The sequence below is a fragment of the Hyaena hyaena genome, unplaced genomic scaffold, assembly GCF_003009895.1.
Source record: "Hyaena hyaena isolate Hyena2069 unplaced genomic scaffold, ASM300989v1 scaffold_79, whole genome shotgun sequence".
Lineage (NCBI taxonomy): Eukaryota > Metazoa > Chordata > Mammalia > Carnivora > Hyaenidae > Hyaena > Hyaena hyaena.
Window position 1 is genome coordinate 276,260 of NW_024080711.1, and position 22,886 is coordinate 299,145.

The following is a 22,886-nucleotide window of genomic DNA, read 5'->3' on the forward strand; positions in this document are numbered from 1 at the left end:
TCCAACCAATTCCCCTTAAAAAATAAAATATGTTGATGAATAAAGCAGCTTCTTTCTAGAGGAAAGGCAGGTATCAAACACGAAGAAAGGACAGTTTCTAACATCGTTGAGAATTTCAGCAAATGCTTCCCTTTTGGGCTGAGACCAGGATACCGAATCATCTCAATAGCCTGCAAGATCTATAAATAACTGCCATGTAGCAAATACATATTCTTGTTCTTATAAAAACACTTGCGCATGAACCATAAGGCAGCAATACATTAGTATTTACATTTATTTAATGTATGCAGTTTACACACTCACTGAACAAAATTGGAATGCAAACAAATATACAAATACCATAATAAGCATTATCAAATAAAATAACTGGCACTAGTGTTATAAGCATATTAATGGATCTGGTGAGAACAAGTGACGGAAGAAGACTGCAGCCCAGGGCATTTTTCTTTTTATCAAAAGAAAACGCTCAGTAGCACCATAATGGTAATACTTAACAGAAACACTTAGGATGGAACATTTCGACTGCTATCATTGAGGTTAACCTGTTTTATATAAGTGAATGAACAGTATAGGCAGTATTTTGGCCAACTTCTGTTTATGTCAGCTGATCACCTTCCATAAACAAAAGCAAAAGAAAGTAAAGCCAGCCATACGCGGATCCCTCCCCAGTACTTGGTACAAACTGCACCGTGCTTTGAGCTCATGATCGTAGAAGATATGCATGTGTTAAAAACTGAGGTTATGTATTCACTAACGCCTGAGTGTGTCTTTGGTAGGCTAATACTTTTTCAGTGTTATTATTAATCATGTTTATCTATCTTGTATTTGTCTACATAATCCAAAGTGGCTAGAGAGGACATTATGGAAAATAATATAGCAAAATCTTCAAACTAGGCTCTTAAAATCCAGTCTATTCCAAAGGCACCAAGAATCAATGGGGTCAAACTTCCCCTTGGTGGAAGGTGACTTTTTTGTAATACTTATAAGCTAATGGAACTGTATTTTGTAGTTTTATATATCTTATTTGATGCTGTCAGTATACTTAATTACCTACTTTTACACTTTGCTTCTAAGATGGCATCAACAATATGCAAGATATAGAGAGTACCAGGTATATCTATTTCAAAGTTGTGCAAAAACTGCCACAATCTTGCTCAAAGTGTCTAAGTATCCAAATGGTAGCAAATGGGCTGCATTAAGCTTTATATATCCACATTGCATATGAAGAAAAAAATGAAATTTATGCCCAGTTATGAATAGAATGTTACAAAGAGGATCATATACTGAGAGTAACCTGCAAAGTTCTTTAAACAGTATCCCTTAGTGGTTTCAATAAAATGTCACTAACCACTTATCCCTAAGCCTCAAGTTTTCTTCATAAGAATGTTTCTAACGGCATTAGTATTTTATATTGATTATAAATTAAGCCAAATTTCTATCTAAATACACAGTATGTGCTTCAAGCAATGTTTTGTGGTGAACACACAAAACATACTTAAGAATTACTGTCCTTACAATAATGCACTTTTTAAAGCCTTCATTTCATAGTTTGGTAATTAAGATCCACATGAAACACAATGCTTTGCTGAACACAGAAAATGTATCTGCATTAGATTATGCAACCTGGCATTTGCTGGTAACTTGAAACTTAAAGTAGTCACATGTAGTTCAACCAGCTCCAAACAAGGTTGTTCAGTGGTAATTAATGCAGCATTTATCGGCCTAAATTTCAGTCTGAATTGCAACTTTTAATTCCATTGTCTGATGTGAGTGGTTATTATTTGTTTCTTTTAGTGCATCACCAAAATATAAGTCAACATTGGGTTTTATTCCATTGTTACCATGTTCTTCAGCAATATGATTCAACTGTGGAACTTCTGAACATGAAGCAGTTTTGGTAAGCACAGAGATGCTACACTGATGTGGGGAATTTTCCAGACGGTCGTTTTCTACCTCAGGAAGAATGTTAACAGTAGCGAAGCGGGCATGATAATCATTGGAACCATGACTACAAGAAGTTTTCATGCTTTCTAGGTCAGAACAACTAAATTCAGAAAAGTGACTAGAGTGGGAATCCGCTACAGATGGCATACTGTCACTGAGGGATGGAGCCTCAAATTCACTAGAGTTCGTGCTTTGTTGTTCTAACAACTGTGCATCCATGTCCTCTCTGGTCTCATTTATCTTCATGGTACTCTTTTTCCTCAATTTACCACTTTTAGCTTTCTTTCCTGCTGTTGCTTCTTTGGACCACTTGGTGGCACCGGATTTACCTTCAGGCAAGCCACTGGATGAACCACCAGGATGCCCTCGAGCGGCGCTGCCATCCTCCACGCTACTACTTCCACTGTTGTGCCTGAATTTAGATGGCTTGGATTCAATATCTACTTGCACCTCCATACTGTTGCCTTCTCTGGAACATAAGAGTGACAAACATAAACAAATTTCTAACTTCCTTTTTTGTAAATTCAGGTAACAGCAAAGGGGGAAGGATTTCTGTGTGAAAAATTCAGACTATAAAAGCTATCAGGACAATTGATGCCGGACATGTTCTATTAAAAATTACTTGAAATAACAGGACTATATTTATAATAATGCTTCAATTAAGGAAAAACAGAAATAGCTACATTTATTGCTTATGCTGTTCCAGGTACTATGTTACCTTCTCCATTTTTTTCAGAACAGCTTTATTGAGATATAATTTACATACCACAAAATTCGCTTGTTTAAAGCACACAATTCAGTGTTCTCTAGTGTATTCACAGAGTTGAGCAACCATCACCACACCATCACCTAACTTCACAACATTTACATTGTTCCCAAAAGAAACTGTATCCACTTCCATTGCCTGTCTTCCCTCTCCCACACACCTTATACTTTCTGTCTCTATAGATCTGGCCTACTCTGGACATCTCATCTTTTTCTTTTCCCAGAGAACCCAATAGTTGGTAACCATTACTTATGATAGTCTTGCCTAATGACAAGAATAATTCTTTTAAAATTAATTTTTAAAAAACTTTAACTTTTGGGGCACATGGGTGGCTCAGTTGGTTGAGTGTCTGCCTTTGACTCAGGTCATGATCTCAAGGTTCGTAGCTTTGAGACCCATATTGGGCTTTGTGCTGACAGCTTCAGAGCCTGGAGCTTGCTTTGGACTCTTTTTCCCTCTCTCTCTGCCCCATCCCACTTATGCTCTGTTTCTCTCAAGAATAAACAAACAGTAAAAATTTTTTTAAAAACCTTTAACTTTATAACAATTCTTTCCTTACTTGTCCAATGGGATGTAGGAATTCAGAATAGATCCTGCCATTGCCTTCGTGCTGGCATTATCACTAACTGTTCCCAAGCTGACTGTGCCAGATTCTCCACTTAGACTGTACCGTTCTTTCTGTACATCTGCTTGTACTTCCAACCTTAAAAAGCGGGAAGGAGATAAAACTGAAATTACATATAATATAAGACCACTATAATATGTATCTTCAAATAATTCAGTTAAGAATCCTAGTAATAAGAAACTATTTTAGAAGCAACTACCAGCATTTTTTTTGGTTTCCTTTTATTTGATTAAATTCTACTGGAGCACATTGAACAGTACCAGCCATCCATTTGGCTATTTTATTTAAAATAGGAAAAATTACCTGTCTGCCAAGTGAGATACTAACAATAACACAAAAAGGACATAAAGGATTTTAATTAAGTATGCTTACCATGTTTGAGTGTGAAACAAAATCTGAACACACTAAAAACCATTTTACTTGACAGATCAGTGAATCAAAAAATCCTGAGCATCTATTTACTAAAAATGATCCTATAAATTTGACCTGACCTCAGATATAATAATAAACACCACTATAACTTAAAGAGTTTGTATTTAAAAGCAAGCTACTTAAAAATAAGATAAATATGACCAATTTGTCTTTTGGGGTGCCTAGGTGGCTCAATCAGTTAACTATTGACTCTTGATTTTGGCTCAAGTCATGATCTCACGATTCATGAGCTCCAGCCTCACATCGGGCTCTGTGCTAATGGTGCAGAGCCTGCCTGGGATTCTCTCTCAGCCCCTCTCCCACTCACTAGCTCTCTCTCTTTCAAAATAAATAAACTAAAAAAAAAAAAAAAAAGAAAAGAAAAAAGATCTTGGGGTGCCTGGGAGGTTCAGTTGGTTAAGCACCCAACTTCGGGTCAGGTCATGATTTCATGGTTTGTGAGTTCACATTGAGCTCTCTGCTGTCAGCATGGGGCCCTCTTTGGATCCTCTGTGCCCCCCCCTCTCTGCCCCTTCTCTGCTAGTTTTCACTCTCTGTCTCACAAAATAAAGAAGCTTTAAAAATTTTTTTAAAAAGATCCTATAAAATTTAACACCTGATTCTTTAAAAGACAGTAATAAACACTACTACAACTAATGAGTTTGTGTTCAAAAGCAAGCTACTAAAAATAAGATAAATATGGCCAATTTATCTTTTAATTCATGTATACTTTCTTACATTAAAAAAAGCTAATAAACAGAAGTAAAGAACAGTGAATTAGAGAAGAAACAAAAGAGGATAAAGACTCTTTAAATTTCTCTTATTTATCTGTATGGATGTTGGTAAAAGACTTGGTAAGAATGAAAAACCATAAATACACAAAAGGATTCAGGTGGATGAGACTATCCTGGCCTCGGTTCACACACTCACACATACCCTGATTCCTCCTGCTCCTCCAGGCCTTAGCCAATGTCACCATTTCTAACATCCAGCTGCTGCTGCCTCGACAGGTAAGGTCCAGGCTTAAGTACTGCCTTTACTGTGTCCACTGAAGCAGCCCTAGCACTGATTCACAGCATCAGATCTGCCAAGTGCAGTGAAAAGATGGGCAGAATGCTATGCCTTAGACTTAACTTTTACCACACCACGGGTATACACTATTATGACAAAAAATTCAAACAAGCAAAAATCTCCTGTGTACCACTAAAATTCAGTTTTAATATTACCATTTTCAACCCTGACACAGCAGGGTTATATATAATCATAATGATCACATAATGACATAATCATTCAAAATTCTTACTTCATGAATAATTGGTAGTTAACAGAAGGCAAACAGAAAACAAAGCACAATTTTCTTACCTGTTAAAACAGTTTACCATGGCACTCCCTGACAGACTCCCTGTTATACTGGCTCCAGCCAGGGCCATGGTACTGGCCGTTTCACTCAAGTTGTCTCGAATGGCTCCTATTCGATCCATGTGGCTTCCACTTGCACTCAAACTGCCAGTCAGACCACCAACACTTCCCTCCCCTATGCTAGGGTTGTGTCTTGCTTCTGCTACTGAAGTTGTGTCTAAATACAAGTATTTCAAAGAAATTAAATAAGTGTGATTATTACTTCTCAAATTCCTCCATGATTTCAGTTAAGACATTTTATTATAAAACATACACGGGAATAGAAAAAACATCTGGAGTCAGGAACACCTAACTATGAGGTAAAAGGAAAGGGAAGTATCTGAGAGTTTAAAACTAGATTAGGGACTGACTCTCAGTATTAAATTGTCACCACTTTTTGCCATAATAAAATTGTATGGAGACAGATGGTAGCTACACTTATGGTGGGCACAGTAAACTTGTTGAATCACTGTGTTGTATACTTGAAATTAATGTATTGCTGTGTGTCAACTATACTCAAGAAAGAAAAAAAATGGGAGAGGAGAAAACTAGCTTTCTCTTTTTTTTTTTTTAAGATCAAAAATACTAGGATTTTTGTATGCTAATGGAAACAAATAAATATGGTGAAAGCAAGCATGTACTATGTTCTGGGTACTAAAATACAATAACAAAGAAGACACGTTTAACCCTTTTTAAGAAACCAAGTAAACAAAAAAATTATTAGAAATTGTGATAAGCGCCTTTTAAAGAATGAAATTTTTACCTTCAAGCTAAAATTGGCTTGAAATCCTCCCCCAACAAAATTGGTGAGAGCACTTTTTTAAAAATCCAGAAGATTTAGGAATTCTATAAAAAATCTCACAGTTGAAAAAGTTATCTGACTTTGGAGGCAAATATGTGAGTTTCTGATAATGTTTCATTTAAAATGCTTATTATTCTCCAGGTCAAGAAAATGGACCAGAAGTTGATTTCTAGATATGTTCTACAGATCTAACTATAAGCTATTATAAGATCTGATACCAAGGGAGAAGACTCTTCCAGGCAGTGGGAATTGCAAGTTTAAAAGTCTAGAAGCAAAGGTGTACTTGGCATCCTCAAAAACACGAAGGAGGGATGGTATAAAATAGGAGAGTGATGAGAGAGTTCAGAGATGCAGCTCAGGACAGATCACATGGGGCTGTATAGGCCACAGTAGGAATTGTTGATTTTTCCTCCAGTACAGCTGGAAGTAGTAGGAGAGTTCTGAGCATAAGAAAGGCACGATCTAATTTAGGTTTCAGATGTTACCACTATAGCTATGATGTGGAATAGTGAGTGGAAGATGAGATGATTGATGGATCAGCCAAAGAAACTATTACAACAGACCAAGAAAAGGATAGTAGCTTGGACTAATGGAATAGTGGTGGAGAGGATAAGAAATGGTTGGGTTATAACTAAATATTGAAGGAAACACCAGAATCTGCTGACGGATTTGCTGTAGGGTAAGAAGAGAAAAGGAAAGTCGAAGGTTTTTGGCCCAAGCAACAGCAAAAATGGAAAGACTACTTAATGAGGTGAGGATGAGGACTGAGAGAACAAGTTTTAGAGTGAAGAGTTTGGCTGCTGACAAGTTAACCTTGAAATTCCTGTTAGATATTCAAGTGTAAAGAGCAGGGTTAGATATACAAATGTGAAGTTCAGAGTAGAGTTCCAGTCTAAGCACAAATTTATGAGTGGTCAGTCTACATATTATTTAATAGGAGAAATTATACACACAGTGAGCACAGACGAAGATTGAGAAGGAGTAGCCAGGAGATATGATAAGATGAAAAAAGGTTTCCCAGAAGTAAAGAAAATGTTTCAAGGAGGGCATGGTCTACCATGTCAGGTATACTGTTATATTATGATGAAAACCAAAAGCTGACCATTATATCTGGTATTATGGAAATAACTGATGATTCTGCTTTGGTGGAGTGGTAGAGGTAAAATTCTGGAATGGAAGGGTCCAATTATGTTTGGGGTGAGTTCAAGATGGAATGGGAGATAAGAAAGTGCATATTATCTTTGCACAGCTGCCTGATTATTTCCTGAAGACAAATTGCTATGAGAAGAATTGATGGAATACAGAACATGCACATTTTCTTTAAGATTTATTTACTCCTACTGGTAGTCTATGAGGGACTTTTCATTCTCTAGTTGATTCATATTTCTTTGAATAACAGTGGGTTGAAGATATTCTCTATTCACTGGCCATCTGTATTTCTTCTTTTATGAACTATCTTTCTCTTTATATACTGTTCTTATTGATTTGTAATATTTTAGGCAAAATTTAAAGCTGAAAGTCTAGAACTTGTAAGACATCACATTTCCAGTGTAGGTCAGGTACCCAGAACCTCCACCCTCTTTCATTCATTCACCTTTCCTAGGCAGTTCCTTCCAGTGATATACTTCTGGATGAATGCTATTAGGCCTAGTGAAAAGAAGGCAATGGAAATTCTAATTTGCATGTTATCTATTCCTCCAATTTAAACTATTAATAAGTACATTTTCTTCCTTTGCTTAAAGGACTTACCTACAGCTGTGTTAGTTCCACCAACATTTATATCATTTTCATCATCAAATTCAATCCTGACTCCTTTTCCATTGCCTGCTGAGACTCCACAACCTCCACTTCGGCAGAGAGAAATTGGAACAACACCATAGACGTAGGCTAACATAATAGGAACACCAATACCTAAAGAGGAATTAAATTAGTCATTAGAAGCCAAAAAATAAATTGTAGAAACGTGAGTTTTTAGAAAGCCTTTTCAAGAGAAAGCATACATAAGAAAAGTGCTGTTGCTCTCCAACTCTTGCCCAAAGAAGATTTACCCAGCTGTTAAGGGGACACAAATTCAAAGCTTCTAACTTTTCAGGCGACACACAGGAGGAGAAAAAAAGATGTAAACCTTTTTAAGTGCTACGTCTATGAACTGTATGGGGTGAGGGAGGGAATAAGCCACTAAGAATTTACCAGTTATCCTAATGCTACCTCTTGAGTCTATAATACTTTTAACCAATACAATTACTCAATGAGAGGTTTTCTGTAGGCTCAGTTTAAATTGTCCTTAAATAAATAAAAAGGTAATTACCATCAACAATACAATGCTTTGTTTAAAAAAAATCCTTCCACAAAACTTAAAATTCAAGGTTATTGTATTTTTAAGCATTTTTCTTACCTACAGTTACTGCAGCTACAACTGGAGATACTATTACAGACAATGTTACACCACCTGTTATGGCCAAATTCCGTTTGTGCTTTGAAACGTCTTTGCCTTCGTATCGATTGTGAATCTTGAATAAAAATAAAAATGGGGTGAAGATTTAAAGAGAAAACACATTACATATTTAACTTAGATGAAATAGATTTACATTTGCTAGTAATTTAAAGTGATTTCTTTTATAATTTCATTTCACTTAAGTGTCCTAATTCAAAATAGATGTTTTAAAGTTCTTAAACCACATTTTTACACACAATTTACTCCTTATTAATAATTTGCTTCAAAAGGCAGTGATTTAATAGATTTTACTTTGTGTTTACTTTTAAATAGTCTTGAGCAAATGTATAATCTTATTCAAGTTAAAATCACATTATGAGCAAAGAAGGAATTAAGAATACAATTTTCAACACAGTCATGAATTGGATGTTTGACTAATAGGATTACTCCTAAGAAATTTAGATTCCACAGGTTTCTTTCTAAATAAACATCCCTAAATGGTAAAAGTTGGCTTCTAGGAGAGATTTCCACAGTTTTTTTTAAAAAAAAAAATTTATTTTGAGAGAGAGTATGAATGGAAGAGGGACACAGAGACAGACACAGAATCCAAAGCAGGCTCCAGGCTCTGAGGTGTCAGCACAGAGCCTGATGCAGGGCACAAACCCATGAACTATGAGATCATGACCTGAGCCGAAGTCAGACGCTTAACCAACTGAGCCATCCAGAGATCTCCCCCACCCCATTTTTTTAAATTGACCTTTACCAACCAGTCCTAATAAGCAAACATTACTAAATAAGTCATTTGGATTCCTTTTTATGAAGAAAAATATTATCAAATGACTCAGAATCCTAGGGTCCCAAGTATAGCTCAAAGTAAAAAGTTGAAAGAGGCAGAAAAAAAGAGAATGCTGCTGCCAGGTGACAGAACTTAGATCTACTTAGCATCTTTGTACAATGTAAGTAGTAAAAAATAGAATTTAATATCACATTGAAAGTGGCTTGTGAGATACATGAACTTCAAGAAACAGTTCAGTATCTGGGACAGCGTGGGTGGCTCAGTTGGTTATGCATCTGACTTCAGATCAGGTTATGATCTCATGGTTTGTGAGTTCAAGCCCCACATCAGGCTCTGTGCTGACAGCTCAGAGTCTGGAGCCTGCTTCAGATTCTGTGTCTCCCTCTCTCTCTCTCTGCCCCTCCCCTGCTCATGCTCTGTGTGTGTGTCTCTCATAAACAAACAAACGTTAAAAAAAAAAACAAAAAAAACCAGCTCAGTTTCTTTGGTCTCATGATTTGCAAGGGCTAAAGTTAGTAAGTAGATTTCTCCTGTTTCAAGAGAGATTCAAGACAGCCCTCAAAAGTGTACAAGTAGCCTCTAAAATAAGATAGTTATGAATAATATTACAAGTGAGGTTTAATACAATAATCTATTATTATATGGTTATTTTGAAGGCTATCAAGTACAATGAGTCTTGTGGGCTATATTAAACAGTGAGAAAGCTGGGGTGGGGAGATGGGAGAGGCATGCATGGGACAAGAAATATTCCTATTTCCTAGTCAGAATCTTGTTTCCCAGCATTGACTATATATTCCTAGGGACTGGGCCTCTATAATTCACTCAATAGTCCATTCAGGTAGAGATGGCAGACTTTCCCAAGGTATCTTTCATTATCCTTCAGTACTGCAGCTATTTCTTGCTCCTCTCCCAACTACCATTCCTGAAAAACAGCACTAAAGCAGAATAAAGTCAAAACCAAAAATTGAGAGAGTAGACAGGAATCTTTCAGAAAACTTTGCATCCTTAAGTACCAATGTTTAATTATAGTGATCATATGCTACTTCTGGTTCAAATTAATTTTTTCTATTTTACTATTTTGTGCAACATTTTCTGTTATTGCAAATAAAGACTAAGCTTTTAGGTACTTTATCAACTTAATAGGTTTTCCTGGGCTGGTTTGTATCCCCAAATACCACAGAGAACATTGTTTCAATGGAAAACTAATTCATCAACTTGCAACCCTTTGGGTAGATGTTTGAAAAAAGGAGACTGGTAACTGCACCTAAGACTTGAACAATGAGGTAAATAATCTCTCCTCTATAAATTATTTGTAAGTGTGCACATACAACAGTCTCTATTTACCTTCGACTTCTATTTCTAAGTATTCAAATAAACAGTTTTGTTTTTAGGAAAGCCTTGCTTTGGATAATTACATGAAAAATTATTATCAGCTACTATGTTTGGGACTTTACACAAGCTTCATTACTTAAAACCTTTCAAAATAAACATTTGGCTCATAAGTATCTATGGTTATCCTTGGACCCAAATCTAATTAAAAAAATAGTATGTTATGCTATTTTTTGGATTATAAAAGTAATATACTTTGAATATTTAAAAATGTGGCTGTTATATGGAAGAGGATCAGCCTTGTCTTGAGTTTGGTCCCAAAAGTTGTAACTAGAATTTAATGAAACAATTTAAAGGAAAACAGATTCTGACTCAACATAACAATTACAGATACCTGGCATCAGAACAGGCTCCTTCAGGAGTTGGTGTTTTCCCCATCATTGAAGTGCCCAAATGGCTAGAGAAATTTCTCAGGGATCTTACATAAAGAATGTGTGTATCTGGGCTTGCATCCTACCTCTGCTTCTTTTTGTGTAACTTAAAATAAACTTTCCTAAACCTCAATATTCTAACACATAAATTCCTATGAGTGTAAAATGAGTCAAAGTACATAAAACACCCACCACACAGTAAGGGCTCAACAACTTTTCTTTTTTTTTATATTCCTATGTTTTATTCTGCTTCAGTACACAGCTGCAATTAGATAACTTCTATAGTTACTTCTCAATTCTGAGATTCTATTAATGTAGACAGCAGCAGACTTCTTAGCCACTTCACAAATTATTCCTTTAACCTTTCATAAAAAGAATTATTGCTTAGCTACAGAAATATAATTCATCACTCACAGGACAGTGGTAATTATTGCTGTTTGGACTTTCACAAGATTGTTATAATCTACAAAACAGCATAGTTAGTAATAGCAGTAATCTAAGAAAATAAAAGCTTAGAACTAAGTTCAAAATAATTCAGGAACTGGCTAATTATTCTTTGCCTTGAGGGCATGTGTTATTTAGCTATTAAGTTTTCAGATTCAGGTAATTTTAAAGCAAGTCTACTTAAAAAAAATTTTTTTTAATCTTTATTTTTGAGAGAGACAGAGACAGAGGGCCAACACGGGAGGAATAGACAGAGAGAGTGACACAGAATCCAAAGCAAGCTCTAGGCTCTGAGCTGTCAGCACAGAGCCTGACATGGGGCTCGAACTCATGACCTCCAAGTTCATGACCTGAGCTGAGTTAGACATCCAACTGACTGAGCCATCCAGATGTCCCAAAGCAAGTCTACTTTCTATGCGTTTGTATGAGTTTGCCAAATGCTGAAAATTTATTATTTTATGAAAAAATAAAATAGTTTTATACTGAATATACTAAAAATTATCTTTCAAAACAAATAAAAAGCAAAACAAAAGTCATCAACCTTAAACCTGAAGATTTACAAAAAGATAATAAGCTAATAAGGAATTAAGTATTTTACCTTACGGCCCACATACACAGGAATGCCAATAATCATAGCAGGGATAGCAATGCCAGCTATTAAAGCAATTCCTACAGGAGCACCAACAAGTGTTCCCAGCTGCCACAATATCTTCTTCTTTCGGCTCCAGGGTTTCTTCCCCCAAAAAGTACAACCTGATGGACTAATGGAAAAAATTATAACTGTAACTGCTGTAAAACATAACAAAGACTATAGTACATTAAAGAAATACTCTAAAAGAAGAATTCTCATACTTAGGACTTAGGGTGTTTTTCCCTTTCTTTGAATTCTGGGTTCATTAAAAACCAAAAAAATCAGTCTAAGAAGCACCATAAGTTATTTTAAAAGGATACTGACAGGGGCACCTGGGTAGCTCAGTCGGTTAAGTAAGTGTCAGACTTCAGCTCAGGTCATGACCTGACGGTTCTGTGCTGACAGCTCAGAGCCTGGTATCCCTCTCTCTGCCCCTCCCCTGCTCGCTCACTCTCTCAAAACTAAGTAAACATTTAAAAAAAATTTTTTTAAAGGATGCTGATAACTAGATCTCAGGTTAAATATTTACCCCTAGTCCTCCATTAGCCTGAAAATGTTAGTTTAGTTTTTGAAGAGTAAATTAATACAAAACATGCTTATTTCTATCCCTGCTCTAGGTGTACAATTATCTGATTATATTAAATACACTTTGTAGAATGAGGAAACTTATATATGAGAAAATTAAATGGATATATGACCTAGCATAATTGCATCAGGATATTAAATACTAGCTTTCTAGTTTAAAAAAATGAAACGAAAGCAAAAAAAGAAGAAATCTGTTTCCTATTTTGACTAATTAATCCCAAGTGACTAACATAATAATTTGGTTCCTTTTAAATTTATGTAATTGGAATAAGACACATCCTTCTAAGAATCTTATAAATACCAAGTTTAAAAATGCTTAGGATAATACAGTTGCAAATTATCTTACAATATAAAATTAAATTTAGATATCAATAGCTCCTTTTCCCTTTTCACCCAAGTACTAACCAGGCCTGATACTGCTTAGCTTCCAGTATCAGACAAGATTGGACGCATTCACAGTGGTATGGCCATACACTAAATAGCTCCTTCTATAAACTTACCTTAGATAATGTAAGTCTGAGATTTCTTTCATACACAACCAACAAAATTCACAACCACAGACAGCACATGTCATGTGATTACAGCTCCCATCATTCATCTTTATTATATAAGCAGCACATCGTGGACACGGCTTTATATCATCAGCTGTCAGGAAAATAGAGAGAACTGTTTAGTACATAAAACTGGTCTAAAGACAATTTCTAGTAGATAATCAATTGTAGCAATGCCTAAAAGTCTTAACATGTGTAAGATTGCTAACTGATAGCTTTAACCTGCTTTTTTTAGTATATAGAGTATCTTTTCTTCTTTTCTGAGAAAAGGAACATTTTATATTAAATTTTCAAATTGTACACATTTTCAACACAGTAGAACAATGAGAACAAAGAGTAACAAAATAATAAAAAGAGAGAGAAGAACCAAGGACAGCCCTAGGCAAACTTCAAACTACGTACTTTGTCTTTGTTCCTACCTCATAGCTGTCTTCTCTAAGTGGCACTTCATATTCTAGAACTTTTCTAACCATCTCTACTTTATTAAAATGTAGACATTCTTTATACTACAGAATAGTTATCTTTGTATTTTTTTATTCATTTATTCAAATGCTGTGACTGTACACTTCTTGTACAGTAATATGGTTACAATGCACACAGGTACCAAGTTAAAATCCAATGGTACATAACTTTTGGAATCACTTACATAAAATACAAGTTATCTCAAATATACAACTCTTTTGAACTTTGGCATCTATTTAATAGTAACCAGTAAGTTATTTTACTATTATTAGTAGCTGGCTATATTTTCTAACTATACACAGTTAAGAAAAGATATGTATAGTACTAGCCACTGAATTCAACTATTTGTTCCATTTTTTACATAAGTATGATACTATATTCTATTTTCCTTTCTAAAAGTTTTACAGTCAAATTTTACTTGTGCTTTATCAGTAAATTCAGGTTTCCTTAGTGCTTCTTTTAGGGCCAAAACTGATTTTTAGCTTAAGAACTGGTCAATGCTCACAATCAGTATTTTAACAATTCAAACAATTTTGAGTGAACTGTTAACTCTATGTAGCCAGACCAAGAATATAAAAATTAAAAATATCCCTAAGTCATGATTTAAATTATTCAAAGGACATAAAGTCTGTATTAAAATACTTTTAACACTGGAGTGTGAATTTTAAAAAGCTAGCTTTTATAGGTGATATAATGGCTAGGACATCAAATTAAAGAAATGCTAATACTATCTGCTTAAGTGGCATACTAATTGATAAACTTCCTCATTCCAGAGTACACTCAAGTAGTAAATATCTTAATTAGAGTTGGGAGTAAAGAGACTCAACTTTGGCTCTGATACATGCAATCTTTAGAACAAAATGAAAGGGGACATCGTCATTCATTTCTTATGGTTCTAAAACATGAAACAGCCTTTTAGTATGCTAAGATTACATGTCAGAGAATACCATAAGCAATGTATACTTGATGTCTCCTTATAGATTTGCATGTTTTCACTGTGTACTTATTTACAAAAGGTTGCTTTGTCTTTGTCTTTTTTTTATGTTTTTTATTTATTTCTCAGAGAGAGAGAGAGAGAGACAACATGAGCAGGGAGGGTCAGAGAGAGAGGGAAACACAGAATCTGAAACAGGCTCCAGGCTCTGAGCTAGCTGTCAGCACAGAGCCTGACCTGGGGCTTGAACCCACGAGCTGTGAGATCATGACCTGAGCCGACCGAAGTCGGACGCTCAACCGATTGAGCCACCCAGGCGCCCCTGTCTTTATCTCTTTTGTTTAAAAAAAAAATTAGGAAAAAAATTCACTGTGTACATTATATATTTCTCTCAAAATACTCTCAAAATGCAAAAATCCTGAATAGAGTTGTTTTACTAATTAGATGGTCAATTGATGCCTCATTCCCCAAGCATCAATTAATCCACAGCTGCTTTATATTAAAAGTTTCCCATTTCTATTTAAGGTGAGTTTGACAAAGTTTTGTGTTTTTTTAAATCATATTTCTATTTACTGTTAAAATACGGGCTGACCTACTATCATATAAAGAAAAAAATAACAGGTTACAAAACACTATACAGTTCTTAAAATTTGTTTAAAAATGCTTCCACGCCCCACCAGATTACCTGTAAGGACTTACAACAAAATGTTAACAGTGGTTATCTCTTGGGGTAGTGGTAGTAGGGAATAGTACAGGGAATAGTAGTAGATAGGTGAGCAGAAAACCAATTAAATACATTTTTAATAAAGAGGGAAAATATAGTAATAAAAATGAAAAACAGTTATTTAAAATGTGAACTCCAAGTGCATAAACTCCCTAGTAGCTAGAAGAAACAGTCTCATGTAGATACAATACTGTCAGATAATACAGCACTCTTATTTATCTTCAACTGACTCATCAGAAACAGCCAACTGATTATTATCATTATGTCAAACAATCATTAAAAGGGCAGCCAATTTTTCAAAGAATCATGATAATGGGAGACAAAAAATAACAAGATATCTGGAATAATGGGAATAAAACCATTTTAGATTGGTAGTTCCCTTTCCTCATTTTTCCCCCACAAGTCAATGAGTAGCCAAGTTAAAGTTTTTTTATAGATTACATCAAAAGAAACTATCACATAAATATTTGTCCTGAGAGTTTTGATTTTTTAGATCACTGAAGGTAAAAATGCATGTCCCTTAAATTTTCAGAATTATAAGATTTTTAAACAAATATGGAAAAATTCCAAAAGAAGTTTTAAAAATAATCACCTTGGGAGGCTATTCCAACAATGCTACTATTTGGCACAAATCACTTGAGAAGTTTTTCTTCCATAATTACTTTCAAAGCTGCTTAATATAAAAAATATCACTCTTTGGGGGCATGTGGGTGGCTCACTGGGTTACACGACCAACTCCTGATTTCAGCTCAGGTCATGTGTCTCACACCTTATGAGTCAAGACCCACATCAGGCTCTGCTCTGACAGTGCACAGCCTGCTTGAGATTCTCCCTCTCTCTCTGACTTTCCCCCAATTGCACTCCCTCTCTCTCAAAATAACAAACTTCAAAAAAAAAAATCACTCTCATGATCAGATTGTCACATCTTACTTTGGATACACCCCAAACCAGTAATTCAACTTGGGAAGATATTCTAGTTGTTAAACTTAGCTCCAAAGGAACGTTTGGTCATTTCCAAAAATCAAATTGACATTAAGAAGACAATTTAAGTGGCTGTATCAGGATCTAAAGGTTATGACCAATAAGGCATTCCAGGGTAGCACTGTTGAAAAAAAAACAACATAAAATCTCCCATGGTGAATACTGTAAGATCAACATTCATTTAGATGACTAAATCATGATGTTTATTTTAAAATTAGTAACAAATGCAAATCTCTACCAGGTGACTATTTTCTCTAGTTTCTTCACCTCTAACAGCCAGAGACCCTACTATGTGTCAGGAAATGTTTCAACATTACAGACATAAGTTTTATTAGTATCTTCATTTTATAGGTGAGAAAACTTGCTCAGGGTTGCACAGAGAATTAGTGGAGATGCTATAATTCATATCCAGACAGTCTGATTCCAGGTTCCAGCCCATTACTCAGTATGTTGTATGTCCTGTAACCAATAAACACCCATCCCTACATTTAGAGAAGAGCGATATCATTTCCAAGTGGACCATTCAATGGCTACAGCTGACTCTATGGGGTACAGTTTAGGTATATCAGGTCCCCTCTGAATTGCTTCTGGACCCATAACTACAAATTATTATTAATACCTTTGAGTTCCACCCCAAATCTTCAGGAACGTAAACAGAAGTCAATCAGCAAACAAGCATGAAAATCTGTGTACATTATATAGTAAATGCTGAATTTAAAGTTTATTTCATTTTAAATGTTTAATTTTAAATTAAACTTTATTGAATAAGACTTTTCCCTAACAGCATAAAGTATATGATACAATACATATACACTGCTGGTAGGAATGTAAATTATTTTCTTGACAAATTTCTGTATTTTCCAAGTTTCTCCAATTTATAATCAGTGAGAAAAGTATTTTTCTAAAAAAAATATTTTTCTAAGAGCATTTTTCCTAAAAATCCCAATAAACAAAAATTCTATAAAATGGAAACACTGTTTTTTTGAATTTTTAGTCAAAGAACATTAAAGGTTCAGAAAATTTTTTTAGAAGCACTTGGGTGGCTCAGTCAGTTAAGCATCTGACTTCGACTCAGGTCATGATCTCACAGTTCATGAGCTCAAGCCCCCATGTCAGGCTCTTTGCTGACAGCTCAGAGTTTGGAGCCTGCTTTGGAGTCTGTGTCTCCCCTTTTCTCTCTGCCCCTCCCCCACTCATGCTCTCTCCCCCTCAAAAATAAACATTAAAAAAAAGAATTTTTAAAAATTGTTGAGATTTAGGAGATGCATACATTGTTCATGTACATATCCCCAGGTAATTTTTAAATTCTTAGCCAAAGGCATAAAGTTTTTAGTGTTCTTCCTAAGGTAGGATTTGAACCCTTGATCATGAAATTAAGAGACACCTGTAAATAAAAGATGTAGTATTTCGTAAAACATGTAAATGAAAATAAAAAATAAATACCATTTTTAATCTGTAACTTTGTGATATTTACACAGTTAGAAATAATCTAAAGGTAATATATTCAAAATTAATATTGTATTAAAAATCTCTGCTAGGCTTTGCAAAATACACCTTTATGAATAACAGTTTCAGACCATCCTTAGCTATCAGTTATATAAATCATCACGGCACTTCATTTTTTTTTTTTTTTTTACAATAAAGTCTTTTCAACCCCAATATCATTTTCTTCCACAGTAAAGAATGAGTGCTTCTGAGACAGAAATGCCAACATATAAAACACTTTTGAAAATCGAAGGGAGAAAAGGTAATAACAGGAACTGAGTGCCATAACTATAGTGATCTGTATGTGACAAATATTTTACTAGAAAAAGTTGGACGTAAATACCTGCTGCTCCAGATTCTTGACTATAACTGATGGATGAAGAGCGTATAGTTCTCAGGCGTAAACTCTGGGCTCTCTCTTGCCGAGCAGCATCACAAGTCTGATTGGGGTGCCAAATCTGTTTACAGTGATAGCAGAACTCTGTTCCACAGCCTTCTCGCCCACAAGTTAACTTTGGACAGCTAGCACATCCAAATGCTATCACAGCGTATCTTCAAAGAAGAATGATTTAAAATGTGACATAAAAGAAGAGATATTAGGTAGAACAAGTAGCCAACTTAAATGCTTTTCCTGAAAACGTTTTCTATTTATGCATGACCAAATAGTCATAAACTCTATCTCATCAATGTAAAAATGGGGAAACAGTGAACAATTCACAAATGAAGACATATAAATGGCTCAGAACATTTTAAAGTTCAATTATTTTTTAATAGTTTATTGTCAAGTTGGTTTCCATATAACACCCAGTGCTCATCCCCACAAGTTAAAGTTCAATTATTAATGAAGATGGCAAACTGTAGAGTTAACTTAATTTCAACTTTATAAAAACTCTATTAAATTAGTATTATAAGCAAACAGAAAACACTAGAAGGAAATACACCAAAAATCTTGATAGCAGTTTTGCTGGTATTAGAGTTCTAATTTTTTCTTTATATATTTATACATTTCTGACTTAAAAATTTTTTCAATGTTTATTTTGAGGGAGGGAGGGGCAGACACAGATTCCAAAGCAGGCCCCAGGCTCTGAGCTGTCAGCACAGAGACCCACATGGGGTTCAAACTCACGAGTTGTGAGATCATGAACTGAGCCGACATCGGACACTTAACTGAGCCACCCAGGTGCCCCTATACATTTCTGGTATTTATTATGACTTGTTACTTTGAAAATCAAAAAGATAAAATTACCTATTTAAAATATAACGACTGTGAATCAGCTATACCTGTAAGTGAATGGCAAACTGCCAATTCATAAATGTTGTGATTATCTTATATTTACACATAAATTCTCATATTAATGTTTCTAAGACACATGCTAAAAGTGCCCTTTGGTTTCAATGTCCTATCAAAAAGTACATAAACTTGAATTTCTCAATCAGAAAATTTATTTTTCACTTCAGACGAAAGACTGAGAGTAGCAGATTCGTGACTAGCCCTAGTATCTATTCTCTAAGTTAATATTTTTGGCGCTTTAATAATTTCTTACTTAAAATAAATTCTGGGCACTCTTGGACGTTTATCCCAGAAAAGTGAAAACTTAAGTTCAACCAAGTACACAAATGTCTACAGCAGCTTTATTTGTAACAGCCAAAACCCAGAAACAGTCTAGATGTCATTCTTCAACAGGTCAGTGGTTAAACAAACCAGGGTGCATATATACCGTGGAATACTCAAGAACAAAAAGAACTACTGATACACTGAACAACTCTGATAAATCTCTGGGGAATTATACTGAGTGAAAATAGTCAATCTCAGGGGCGCCTGGGTGGCTTAGTCGGTTAAGCATCCGACTTTCGCTTAGGTCATGATCTCGCGGTTCGTGGGTTCGGGCCCCGCGTCGGGCTCTGTGCTGACTGCCAGCTCAGAGCCTGGAGCCTGTTTCAGTCTGTGACTACCTCTCTCTCTGACCCTCCCCTGCTCACGCTGTCTCTCTCTATCTCTCCTAGAAATAAATAAAAACATTAAAAAAAAAAAAAGAAAATAGTCAATCTCAAAATTATACACTGTATGATTCCATTTATAAAACATTTTTGAAATGACAAAATTTTAGACATGGAAAACTGACTAGAGGTGCCCACAGGTCAGGGATGTGGCAGAGGAGGCAACAGGGTATGAGACAGGTGAGATGTATTTATAGAGCAACAACAGAAGGCATCTTTGTTGTGACAGAACAGGTCAGTACCTTGACCGTGGCGGTGAGCACACTAATGTACAGTGATAAAATGGTATATGACTAAATATACATACACACACCAGTAAGTAAAACTGGGGAAATTTATATAAGATTGGTAGATTATATCAATGCCAATATCCTGGTTGTGATGTTGATTTTATAGCTTTGTAAAATGGTACCACTGGCACAAACTGTGAAGGATACACAGGATTTCTTTATTATTTCTTATAATTACACACAAATCTACAATTATCTCAATAAAAGTTTACAATAAAAAATGTCTAGGGGGTTCTGGTTTCCTTTGAAAGAGACATAAAGAAGTCTTATCTATATATAAGAAGCTTTGTGAATAGGAAACATATCTGTTTGCCTGGAAATTTAGGGGAGTTTCCAGGTTTTTGTTACTGGTAATAAAATTTAAATAGTAATTCTTTATTAAATTTCACTGAGATTTTTATTAAATTTCAAAACAATGGATAAAATTGTAAAGCTTTAATAGCCAAGAAGTTCCTCCACCTTTGAAGCCTTTGCTTCCTTAGTATCTTATATCTTAACTTTAAACTTAAATTTCATTTTATTTTTGATAGACCAATTCTGCAATTACCACTGTCTATCATAAATATGTTCAAGCATGATTAAAGGCAATTTATATATCAGTGTCAGGTAATTTAGCAAAGTTTAATTTCCCAGAGGGCTTATTCACTGCATTTGCAATAAAAAGAAAAAAGTCCTCAAAGACTACACTTTTTCTTGTACAAATTAATCCTAAGCAGTCTTTAAAGTAGTAATTTCACTGAAGAGGAAATTACCTTCTAAAACTTTTCTATCCTAACTCTTCTTGAAGGAAGGACGGAAGAAAAGGGACACAGGGAAATCTGTGTGAATGAAGGGGACAATGATGCTGGGATCAATTGTTAATTTTTTTTTTTTTAAGGTCAGTCACAATTATAAAGGCAGAAGAAAAATTTAGGTACTTGGTTCAAATTCCACTTCCACCCCTTATTATCTGTATAGTTCCATGTAAGTTACATAATCTCCCTACAACTAAATTTTTCCAAAAATAAAAGAGGGACCCAAGAAGTTTGGCTTAGGCTCAGGAGTTAGCCAAAATCACATTCAGCTTTAGCTTTGATCTTCAGAATGCCAAATAAGCAATTCATGATTTCGATGACATTTCAAGTGTTAGATTAATGACCATGTGATCATACAAGTTACTATCCTTTCTACAACAATATAAATAATATATGTCATTTTAGATTGAATATTAGTATCTGAATATTCATTTTAAAATAACCATTACTAGGCATTATATAAATAATAAGTAGGTAGAAGTAAGTAGGCAGAATAAAAATTTTATGGCTTTATATAGTGAAATTTTACTGGACAACTGAAATATAAATGTACATTATGTTGGAAGAATAAAATGCAGTAATTATTAGGGGCAACTAGGAAAGCCAAATTTAATAACTTAAGAACTTTCAAATAATTAGACAAGGAAACAGATTTGCAATTAGTATGACCACTGAGAGTGCTAAAACTAAATTTAGGAAGAATACAGCCTTTCTGAGTAAATGATATTTATAAAAACATATGAGATAGATGAATAGAAACTAGGTTCTAACAGGGTGCCTGGGTGGCTCACTCAGTTAAGCGTCTGACTTCTGATTTCAGTTTAGGTCATGATCTCACAGTTGTGGGATCAAGCATGGTGTTGGGCTCCACACTGAACATAGAGTCTGCTTAAGATTTATTCTCCCTCTCTCTGCCTCTGCCCCTCTCTCCTGCTCATGCTCTAAAATTTAAAAAAAATTAAATTTAAAAGAGAAATTAGGTTATATCATACTTCTAACCTCTACAGAAGGTTGTTCAGTATACTACTATATCACTAAACAAAACTTAAGAATTGACATACTTTTTAATGATTTAAGCTATGAGTCATTTAAGAAAAAGTCCTTATTAGAGAATTCTTCATGTTTTGACAAGAAGATAAAAAACGGAATGTCAACTTTGCCATTTTATTATTTAAAAAAAATTTTTTTAATGTTTATTTTTTGAGAGAGACACACATGAGCAGGGGAGAGGCAGAGAGAGAGAGAAAGAGAGAGTCACAGAACCTGATGTGAGGCTCGAACACATGAACCGTGAGATCATGACCTGAGCTGAAGCCGGCTGCTCAATTGACTGAGCCACCTAGGCGCCCCACAACTTTGCCATTTTAAAATTTCATGACAAGATGCAGTGTATGGGTGGCTCAGTCAGTTAAGCAACTGACTTTGGCTCATCTCATGAGTTCGAGCCCCACTTCAGGCTCTCTGCTGTCAGCACAGAGCCGGCTTCAGAAACTTTGTCCCCCCACTCCCCACCCTATCCTCTTTGCCCTTCCCCTAATCTTCACATGTGTGTGCGCTCTCTCTCAAAAATAAACATTTAAAAAACAGAGTATAAAAAAATTTCATGAGAAGAGAATTTCCAAAATCTGGTACAATATCTATGAAAACACAAAAGGGTATGGCAAGAAAACTGATACCTCAAAATGCATTTTATTCTCAATAAGCAAACTTCAAACAGCTTCATAAATTGCTTTAAGACAAAAATTATTTCAGTTTTGAGTCTAAAGACTTAAGCTTATTGAAAGTAACTGCTTATAAGTATTGAGTATCTCTACTTAGAATTGTTTAAATATGCAGTAGAATTATCAGGAGCAAACTGAACAGCTGACATGTAGACTAGCATCCTGCACTATAATGTCGAACACTTAACATTTGATTATTTTTTAATGATATTTTAAGATAAAATTTTATATTTATTTTGTATCCCATAAATTCATCACACCATAATTAGTGATATTTGACTTTGGCCTTGGAACAATATTAATTTGACATCTAGTCATTTGGCATTTGTTGAAAACTAACGCAGGTTATG

The 22,886-nt window shown here is 35.0% G+C and overlaps 1 protein-coding gene across 1 annotated transcript in view; it reads right to left on the bottom strand.

Annotated features, from left to right (window-relative positions):
* Positions 1–256: 256 nt before the first annotated feature.
* The window catches only part of RNF19A (ring finger protein 19A, RBR E3 ubiquitin protein ligase), a 57,592-nt gene continuing 34,962 nt past the window's right edge, over positions 257–22,886 (bottom strand). Inside the window, exons 3-10 of the mRNA XM_039233834.1 lie at positions 18,077–18,285; positions 13,097–13,241; positions 11,979–12,141; positions 8,342–8,456; positions 7,696–7,857; positions 5,109–5,322; positions 3,270–3,413; positions 257–2,413 (exon numbers count right to left, since the gene is read on the bottom strand). Coding sequence (XP_039089765.1) covers positions 1,723–2,413; positions 3,270–3,413; positions 5,109–5,322; positions 7,696–7,857; positions 8,342–8,456; positions 11,979–12,141; positions 13,097–13,241; positions 18,077–18,285 — 1,843 coding nt within the window. The 3' untranslated portion in view covers positions 257–1,722. The remainder of the gene's footprint in view (positions 2,414–3,269; positions 3,414–5,108; positions 5,323–7,695; positions 7,858–8,341; positions 8,457–11,978; positions 12,142–13,096; positions 13,242–18,076; positions 18,286–22,886) is intronic.